The 10759-nt window shown below is 44.8% G+C and overlaps 1 protein-coding gene and 1 pseudogene across 1 annotated transcript; both read right to left on the minus strand.

Moving 5' to 3' along the window:
- Nucleotides 1–8046: 8046 nt before the first annotated feature.
- On the minus strand, nt 8047–8736 carry LOC117854173 (cytochrome P450 84A1-like). Its single transcript, XM_072292944.1, has one exon. It carries the CDS (start codon nt 8726–8728, stop codon nt 8102–8104), a length of 627 nt encoding a protein of 208 aa, XP_072149045.1. The 5' UTR covers nt 8729–8736; the 3' UTR covers nt 8047–8101.
- Nucleotides 8735–9746, minus strand: LOC140220075 (cytochrome P450 84A1-like; annotated as a pseudogene).
- Between the last annotated feature and the right edge of the window lie 1013 nt (nt 9747–10759).

Here is a 10759-nt window from a genome sequence, read left to right on the forward strand (position 1 = left end):
ATAGATTCCTTAAGGTACACATATGATGTTCCATCCAAGCAAACTACGCATGTTATCTTACCTTTTACCTTACCTATTAGGCTATTAGGGCAAATAGGGCGGGATAATCATTGATGGTAACAAAGATAATAGCCCTTAGTGTGAAGTGCTCATGCTTTTACTCATCCCACATCCGAACCCCATCTTCCCAAAGCTTCGGCATATCTTCCATCAATAGCTCAAGGAAAATATCTATGTTGATGCCAAGTTGCTTCGGGCCTTGTATGAGAATGGTTAGCAAAAGGAACTTTCTCTTGTGACATAGCTATAGGGGAAGGTTGTACATGGTCATAAGCATTGGCCACGTGCTGTGCCTGCTGCTTCTTTCACCAAACAGATTCATGCCGTATGTACTCAACACGAATCCTACATTCCTTTTTTCATCTGAAAACTCTAGATGATTGGCATCGAAGGTCCTCCACTAGCGAGCATCGAAGGATGTCCCTTTACTGGGCGATCAGCATGCCAAGTCATCATTTCAGCAGTCTTTGGGTTTGAGAACAAATGCTTCGGACGGTCCACCACCGGCAAGTACCACATCACCAGGGCAGGGACTCTACGCTGAGTCATCGTGTCAGTACCTATACAGGACTCGTCCTCCACTTGAGAACTAGCACTTTTCTTTGCACCCTTCTTCCTCTTATTCCCGATGGAGAAACCAGCATGGTCCTGATAGAAATCGGCATTACTTTTGTAACGACTAGCATCGCAATTTGGACACTTTTCCAATGCAGCATACTCGCCGCAGTACATATGCAATGGTCCCTACATGCATGTATTCTTTGCACATGCATCTTCAATGGATTGATAATCTTTTTTGCTTCGTATGTGTTTTTGGCAAAAAGATAGGCTTCGGGAGAAAATTGCCTAGCAGAATAAGGAGATCATTGAAACTATTGTCTGACCAGCCAAATTTAGCCTTTAGGATCAGAAGTGAAGGACGAAACACAACACTATCCACTCATTCCCACATCCCACATACATACGGTCCTTTGCTGCCTTCTTGAATGTCTCGAAATTCTCTAACCCTTTAGAACTCCCTAGCAACACTTCCGGTTCAATGTAGCGCAACATGTCTGTAACATACCTGGTTTTAGTGAGACTTTAAAAAGGCTCATTAGAAGTAATTAAGACCTAAAACCACACTTAAGCTCTAAGACCTTGCCATGTTTGAAATCCAAAGGTACTTAACACTTGAAATCTCACAAAAGAAGCAAAACAAAGTCAAACTAAGACAAATAAAAAACTAAGTGTGTAAAACCATCAAACTAGGTTTGAAAGGTAGAAAAACATTCAAAAGTCCAAATCCCAACTTTTGGAAACATTTCAAATTCTTTAAGTCTCCAAAAATGCCTCAAAAAGCAATATTTGGGGGTAGTTGTTAAACTCAAATTTTATATAACAACTCAACTTTTTGCCAATATAAAAGTTGTAGAACTTTTCAAACTAAACATATTTTGTTATTTGAGCTTTCACTGATTTCGAGTAGAAGGTGTTCAAAATTTGAGTCAAAGATTAGTAAAATTCAAACTTAGTTCAATTTTCAAACTCTTCCTAAAACTAGCGTTCCTCCAAAGTTTACACTCTTTTATCTTCCAATCAAGCAAAGTTTTGAACCCAAGGCCTTTGTAGAAGTTGTAGTTTGAAGTTTGGACAAGAACTTTCATATTTGAAAAATTTCAAATTCGATTTCAAAATCTTGTACGCCACCACGGCACACATGCGCACTAGAGCGTGATCACTGCGCGGCCCATGTCGTGCCACGCCATAAGGTGTCTCGGTGTTTGCATAGGCTCGCCGGCCAACCTCTGCCATGACAAGACCCGACAGCCCTGACACTCACCCAGTCACCGGCCGACACCATCTTCCTCCGCCCAAGGCAAAGATCTCCTCCGGCCACTCCTCATGCGCGCCTTTGTCCGTGCCCATGCTCGGGACGCCACGTCTCCGCGCGCATCAGCTCCACCACCGGCCAATGCTGCCGTTGATGGGACAAAACGAGCGCCCCTCCCCCGACCAATCCTTGCACGCGACCAAGTGATCCTCCCCACCCGCATATCTAGCCCCGTGACTCCCCATTGAGCACCCACGTGCGTGCGGGCGAGCTGTGCTGCCCAACCACCGCGCTGCTCCTCTGCTCCACCACTGCTCAGCCACCTCCGTGCTCCCGGTGGACCCAAGCATGCCTCGACGTCGTTTTCCTCCCCCCGGCACCCCTTGGCGCCTATAAAATGCCCCCTTTCCCTCTCGCCGGCGTTTCCTTGCCGCCACTCAAAGCACCGAGACTCTGCTCTGCTCAGCACACCGCCATCAAGCTTTCCCTCCCGCGCATCGCCAATGCCTCCTAGCCCCTCCGGTGGGTCACGCATACGCCCGCGCAGCTTCCCGAGCTGCTCCCGGCCAGCCTCACCATCGTCATCACCGGAGACGAAGCTTCTCCACCCCCGCTAAACCCTCGTTGTGAGCCACCACCGTCGGACCTTGTCCGCCTGCACTCCTTTTGGCGCATCTCTTCGCGGTGAGCCCCTGACCTCACCCGACCCCTTTCTCGACCCCCTCCCCGCCGTACTTCGCCGGAATTTCGTCGGAGAAGTTGAGGACCCCATTGCGTATCCCCAAATCTTTCAAGGGTTTAACATGTAAAAAGCTAGGACCTATCTATAAGATTTCAAAAGTTTCGAGGGCCTTTTCGTGAAGCATTTTATCTTTTCCGTTTTACTTTTGGATTTAAATCGGGTGAAACTTTGGAAATGTGTAGGAAAATGTAGAAAACTGCTAAAAATACAAATCTAACTTTGTTAGACTCCTGGTGATGAGTAGTTTTATAGAAAAATAGTTTTGGACATGTTACTATTTTGTTTTTTCTTTAGGATTTTATTTTGTGTTTAAGCCAATAAATGCTTTGTAAATCATGGAAAAATGAGAAAAATATGAATCCACCTCGGTTGATTTACTTTTGGCATGCTTGTTCTTAATAGAACTTTTGCAACACTAGTTTAGTTGTGAAACTCACTGAGTTGAGTTAAATGCTTGATTGCCAGGTGTGATCTTATTATTGGCTCTATAAATTTAAGGAAATAGATAAAAATACAAGATCATTTTTATTAGGTCCTCGATGCCCCTGTTTAACTAGGAAAAATACTATCTTCTGGTTGCTACATGTTTTAACTTGCTTAATTAAATGCATGTGAGTTAATACACTTAAATTATGGTAAATGTTACTTTAAGTTGTTTAAAAATTCAGAAACAGGATAACTTTTCCAAATGAAGGTTGAGCAACCCAAAATAACCCCCACCTTTCTTTGTGAAGTCTAAGATGTTAAAACCTTATATGTGTACACAATCACCATCAAATCAAATCCGGGGTTTAAAACAAGAAAGCACTTTACCTTATGAAGAACTTAAATTTAAATATTGTCTAAGTGCATGTGGTCATTGTAAGCTTTACACTTCTACAATAATATCTGAAATGCATCCTGCTTATGAAATTGTGAAACTTGAATTATTGCATATGCATCTCGTGTAGAAGCGAATCTTGCAGATGGAACGTACGAGCTGCTGCCAACAGTTGAGGAGGAATCTGTCGCGGAGCTACACCAGATCAAGGCCAATCAAGACCCCAGCCAGGCTTCCAACAAGCTTCCCACTAACCTAGATCAGGAAGGCAAGCCCCGGAGCATAACCTTGATTTAAAGTTTATCCAATATCTATGCTACTTATGTTTGTGCATTTACGTTCATAGGAGTTGCTTGAAAACCTTAGCTACATGAACTGAAGTACCTATGTTTGAACACTAGTATGATAGGTTGAATAGCTGCAATGCTAAATAGGACTCGATAAAAGTTGAGTCACTCACAAGGTATAGGAGTTGCTTGCTTACTCATACTGCAATCATAAGGATGACAGGCATGGTCGGGAATTTGGTCTGAATCGGTGGATTGCCCCATCTGTCTAGTGATAAATGTGCTAAGGTTGAACTGTGATGGTGATTGTGGTCAAGTGTTTGAAAGTACTAATCTCATACCTAGTATGGGATGGGGAAGCCTAGTACCTGATTGAACCGGGATGCGAGCAGATCTCCCCACTCTCTGTGGAACTCGGTTCCCATGGTGCATCATGTGGGTACAAGTGCAGTCATGGTAGGGCGTTGTCTGGGACCGTGGGGCATTGTATCCAAGGGAAGTGGACCTGACACGTGCCTGGGGATTGATTGGAAGGGCTGACACGTGTGGACCTGTCGTGGTACGCACTATCGTGGGGTTAGGTTCACCTTACAAGGTTAAGAAACTCGGTTCGAATCATTTGCCTCTCACAGTTTCAGATTGCTTGATCACTGTGCTGCACTGAGTAAGAAGTGGAACAGAGAATGATTATTTAATGATGATGCTTGAAATAAAATGTTTGAACAACATGCTTGCTTAGAATAGGTGCTTATGTAGAATAGTCAATCAACTAGAACCTGAGGCTAAAATTTGAAAGAAAGGACCTAACTTAGCTACTTTTGGCAAAACAAACCCCTCAGCCTTGCATGTCTAGAAGTTTGTGGAGTAGTTACCACCCGACGGTTAAGTCTTGTTGATTATTAGTATACTCAGCCTTACTTGTGGCTATTTTTTCTGGTAGTGTTGATTTTGAGGAAATGGTTGCTAGCTTGACTTGACCGACCTAGCTCCCTCCGGGTTGGACGGTCGAGTGGGAACCGTCCTCGGTCGGCGAGGATCGCGGTAACTGATGACATGGCATGCTTCACCATGACATCTCTGCTACAACGTCTAGTTTATCGCCTTATTTCCGCTGCTAAACTCTGAACAAGTTTACTTTATGCAATTTTGAACTATTGTGGTGTAATAATTAAAGTGGGACCTGAGTTAATCTATTTGGATTGTTGTAATCTCTGGACTCGCCTTCGTGTGAGTATACTTTGTTTCAATCCGAGACAAGTGGTTTATCGGGTAAAACCCGACAGACTACCAGATTGACTTGATTAAAGTGTCGGTTCGCATGTGAGGTGAAGTTGAGTACACTTCAGCCAGGTTAATTTGAGTGGTTTTGCCACAATATCCTCCATATCAACATCACGTTCCTCGTTCACCTGTGGTTCCACACGCGCAACTGTTTGATCACCATTTTGATCTCCACGGGTATAATCATCATCCATCATAACATGATCATTTTCATTTATATCATCACCACCCACTTCATCATAGCCAGTATAGATATCTGTGTTGTTGAAAGTACCTCCTGCCTCACCATGGTAGGCCAAATTATGTATCCATCCACAAAATTTCGCTTTATCAAATGCCTCTTAATGAAATCAGTATCCTCCCATACAATATTGTTGCTATAGTCAAAACACAGACAACGTATTTGCTTTATCTTGCAAATGTGCTTCTTCGCAGCCTCCTCAAACTTTGATACCTCTAACATCAAAGTATGCGAATGTCTCCGTATGCCATACATCCATGCTCTATGATCCATCTTTAACAACCTATGACAACAATTCTATGTTATATTAACTAATTTAATGAGCTATAGGTCACAATTCTATAAACTAAATTAAATTATGGATGTAGTAACTAATAAGTAGGAAGAAATATAATAAAAACCAATTCTATATTACCTAAATGAAACTCAATTAAACCATGGATGTAATAATTAATAAGAAGAAGGAAAAAAATCAAACTTAATTATATATTAATTCAATCAACTTCATTAATTAAAACTATGAATGCAGTAACTAATAAGTAGGAAGAAATATAATAAAAACTAATTCTATATTACCCTAAATGAAACTCAATTAAACCATAGATGTAATAATTAATAAGAAGAAGGAAACAAATCAAACTCAATTGTATATTAATTCAATCAGCTTCATTAATTAAAACTATGGATGTAATAATTAATAAGTAGGAATAATATAATGAAATTCAATTCTATATTACATTAAAATGACAAACATAGCATTGTAACGGTTATAATATGACCATAGAATTTTATTTAAAAAATATTTCATCTCTAGCTTTTTTCTCTCTCTTCCCTACTCTGTCTTCTAGGTCTAGATCTAGATCTAGATGACAACCTAATGATGCTAGAAATGATGGATAGAAGTTAATGGACTGGACGCAAGGAAGGAGTGTGTAGGAGGCGTGCTTAGGACACAGCTTATTTTCGACGATCTGTGGTAGATGGCATTAATGGCTTCCAAATTTGAGGTGGAGTGGTTCGATGGCACCGGGAACTTTGGGTTGTGGCAGACAAGAGTGAAGGACCCATTGGCTCAGCAGGGCATCTCGAGGGCTCTCGATGAGAAGAAGCTAGTGAAGGTGGAGGATGATAAGTGGGAGGAGATGCAAGCGCAGGCATGTGCAATGATAAGGTTGTTTATCTCCGACTGGGTCATGTACCATGTCAAGATGAAAGCTTGTCTAAGAAGATTTGGGACAAGTTGGAAGATAAGTATATGTCCAAGACTTTGACCCGAAAGCTGAAGCAAAAGTTGTATGGGCTAAAAATGCAGGAGGGGTCAGATTTTGTTGAGCACGTTAATGTCTTCAATCAATTAATCGGTGATCTTGGGAAGGTCAACGTGAAGATTTATGATGAAGACATGACGATTATTCTTCTGTGTTCGTTGTGAGGTTTTATGATCACTTAATTACTACGCTGACATATGGCAAGGAGAATGTGAAACTGGATGATGGTTTGCTTTGTCATAAGTAGTTGAGGAAGAATAATTCACCTGAAGAGCCTTTTGTAGTGCGTTTGTAGTCAGGAGTGATCACAGTATTGAAGATGAGAAGGGCAACTAGAAGAAGAAGGGACCGCAATGCTATAAGTGCAACGAGTGGGGAGATAAGAAGGCTGAGTGTCCGAAACTAAACAAGGGTGGAGGAATTGCAAGTGTGATGGTCTCACTGTGTCAAGTGAAAGGTCTTGTGAAGCGTGGTTGTTGGATTTAGCTAGCTCGTTCCATGCAACACCAAAGAAGGAGTGGTTTTTATTATACATTGAGGAGGATGGTGGTCTTGCTCACTTGGGAGATGATTCGGCTTATCGTATCATAGGAGTGGGTGATATCAAGTTCAAGATGTGTGATGCACCGGTGATACTACTCAAGGGTGTGAAGCATGTTCCGAAGCTAGCGAGGAGTATGATTTCTCTTGGGATCTTGCATGAAGAAGGATGGTTGTATCAGGCGGCACCTGATAAGAAGACCTCGAGAGTCATACATGGAGGCAAGATGGTCATGGTTGGTGAGAAGTCAAGTGCACACCAATACAAGCTAAAGGGAAGCATTGTTGAAGGTGGAGTCATAGATGGCAAGCAATTGTGGTGGTGTACAATCCGGACGTTGGCGAAGTGGCAGCGGCCTCGTCGAGCTGTTCTAAGTGAGCAGTGAAGGAGACAGCTCAAGTTTGGTACACGGAGGTTCGCGCATGGACAGCTCAAGGTGGCCTGCATATTCGTCAAGGTGGAGTTTGTTAGATATGTGTCAAATATGTGTATAGTTTGGTTACAATTGGACATGAGTTGTAATTTGGTAGGTTAGGGATAGAGTCTTAGTCGTACTTTGTATCACTAGGGTCCATAAATATGAGGCCACTACCATTGTAACTGTGAGACGACTTGGCAGATGGTGTGGGCGGTGGCGTGACGACTTGGCGGATGGTGTGGGTGGCGGCATGGCCACGATGGTGCCTGAATGCCGGTGTAGCTGCCGGTTATGGGGAGGAGCTCCCATAGTCATGCTCCGAGGATGTAGGCACATGGTCGAACCTTGTTAAAAAACATCGTGCCTCGGTGTCGTTCTCATTTGTGTGATCTTACGATTTGTTTTGCATTCTTGGAGTTATCGTTTCTATGGGCTCCGAATTTTACTGTGGAATCTTTCGGTTTGAGAACCTTTCTTATTAAATTTGAAATGCTTGGGGCACAGAAGATTGCAGAAACTGAAGTGCAGCCGGACAGGTCTCTAGTTTTCTACAATCTAAACATTTTCTTGCAGGAAACATGCATCTCTCCTGTGTTCTGATGTGTCCTGCTTTCCGTATCAAATTTTATTTCAGAACAGCGGACAAGAGAGCCATGGCCGGGGCACAGCCGTCAGCCTCACGGCCTTGGGCGCCGTGAGACCCAAAACGTCGTCCGCGTCCAGCTCGCTCGGCGTCATCCCATCCGGCAGCGACCAGTCGAAGCAGTGCAGCAAGTGCGCAAGGCCAAGCTCCACCGCGTACATGCCAAGCTGCATCCCGGGGCACGAGCGCCGCCCGAACCCGAACGGCAGGTACCGGAAGTCGCCGCCCCTGCTGGAGTCGACGTCAGCGCTCTCCTCGGCGAACCTCGACGGCCGGAACGTCTCGGCGGCCGGCCAGTGTTTCTCGTCGCGGTCCATGGCCCAGATGTTGATCCAGACGCGGGACTTGCGCGGGATGACGTGCCAGCTCACGGTGCAGTCCTGGAGAGACTCGCGGAGGAGCAGGGGTAGCGGCGGGTGGAGGCGGAGCACCTCCTTGCAGATGCACCGGAGATACGGCAGCTCATCGAGGTCACGCTCGTCGACCTTGCGGTGGAGGCCCACAACACCACCGTCGAGCTCGTTCTGCGCGCGCTTCAGCTCGCTGGGGCTTCGGAGGAGCTCCAGCATGGCCCACTCAAGGGTCGACGCTACGGTCTCCGTACCGCCGAACATGATATCCTACATATATGAACAGTGAGAGGTTATCAACAACGACGACGGCGAATAATAATATGGATGTTGTAAGGTGGACGGTAGTGATTTACATAGTACCATGATTAACCCTTTGATGTTGTCTCTGGTCAGTCGGAGATCCTCGAACACAACGCCATCCTCTCTCGTGTCTCTCCCTGGCGTGTCGGCGAGGTAAGTGATCATGTCGTCTACCATGTCGGCGGCTACCACGTTGCCGTTTCTCCACTTTGCGACGTGCTCGTCAATGATCCAGTCAATGAAGAAGTCCAGAGCACGCCTCGCCGCTTTCATCCTCCTGTTAATGCCGTTCAGGTCGAGCCATCCGACAAACGGGATGAAATATATATAATCGGCGATGTTGAACGCCAGGAATATCGCGGATAGCTCGAGGATGATGCCCATGAACTCCTTCTCGTCCTCTTGGCTCCGAGCCCCGAATGCAGCTCGGAGTGTCATTCGTGGAGAACTTGAAGACGAGCTCACCGACGTTGGCGACGGTTCCCTTCTGCTCCGCCAGAGACTTGATGAGGTCATCTACCTCGGTGCGCACGGTGCGCCATGAAAGATCCCGCCCGCGGCTGAAGAGCTTCATGACGCAGAGCTTGGCATTGGCGCACCAGAATGGCCCGTAGTGCGCGAACGCCATGTCGGCAAGGTCGTAGGAGACGTATGCCATGGCTGCAGTCACTGGCCGATGTGAGAACACGCTATCCTACTGATGCAGGAGCTCTCGTGCTGTCTCCGGGGAGGAGACTACGAAAACGTTGGCAAAGCCAATGCGGAGGTAGAAGAAGCCTCCATGCAGCTTGGCAAGCTTGGCTAGGCCGCGGTGGGTGAAGTGTTCCATGGTCAGTAGGTTGCCAATGATGGGCAAACCCGGAGGGCCGGGCTGGAAGCGACTGGAGGCACTTCGCCCATGACCGGAATACCAAAGGAAGAAAATGACCCCGACAAAAGCAGATGCGGCAAGGAGGTAAAGATCTTTGGGGTACGCCATTGAGATGGAATTATAGTGTACTAACAACTACTAGCAAGCTGCTACGAGACGCTGCACTTGTTTTTGCATTGTGTTTGTAAGAAGCTGTGTTTATATATAGCTAGCTACGGAGCATGCATCGTGCAGGTGCTTATGTAAAAATTACATCTTGCAAAACGGTAGATTCCCCACACCAACCCTCACCTAATGAGCGCGCGCCTCGTGATTCTCCGCAATCCCGGCTATATTAGTTTATTTTACTCGTGCACGATGAGCTTAGAAAGAAATGATATAAGGCGCGTGCTTCATGATGTGTAAGTTAAGATGCATCCGGATCAAAAATAAAGAACAGAAAAGAAAATCAACCGATGTCCGTGACAGAAGGATTAGGTAAGAGCATATATAGCACATTTCCATGACTGTACGAGCGTGACCACATCTTGAAAGATTATCTGGCGATCTCAATGTACATCATTTCTGTCTTGTACCTCCTTTTCTTGGGAACAAAAATTATGATAAAAGACAACAAACATGTAATGGTCATGCCTCATGCTCAGTGTGCAATGTCAAGGTGGCCTGTAGGGAACGTGTGAGAGGTGGTGAATTAAGAAACTTAGAAACTAATTAAGCTAGGCTCTAGCTCCAAATTTGCTCAAGGGCTAAGCATGACTATCTTGATTTGCTCTAACGTTTATCTAGCGTGTTCATTTACCGCAATAATGAGTTTTTGAACATATACCAAGTCCTATCAAGATACTACTGGAAAGGATAAGCACACAAGTAGTTTCCAAAAAATGTAAGAGCAAAAGGGTAAATGTAGTAAGCAAAAACAAAGCAAGAAGACGCAACATATCATAGGATTTATCCCATGGATTTGATGATCACAAGGATGTTGCTCTAGTTTGAAAAATGCATCTAGGATGTTTTTCCTCACATACAGTAAGGCAAACATTAACCCACAAAGTTAAGGATTTCGAAATCCCGGTACAATGCATCTCCACACCAAGTCCGAGAGTCCGTGAACATGCACTAGT

Source organism: Setaria viridis, chromosome 4, assembly GCF_005286985.2.
Source record: "Setaria viridis chromosome 4, Setaria_viridis_v4.0, whole genome shotgun sequence".
NCBI lineage: Eukaryota > Viridiplantae > Streptophyta > Magnoliopsida > Poales > Poaceae > Setaria > Setaria viridis.

Coding starts and splice junctions, on each gene's coding strand:
- LOC117854173 (XM_072292944.1), bottom strand. CDS start 8,728: ATGTTCGGCGGTACGGAGACCGTAGCGTCGACCCTTGAGTGGGCCATG.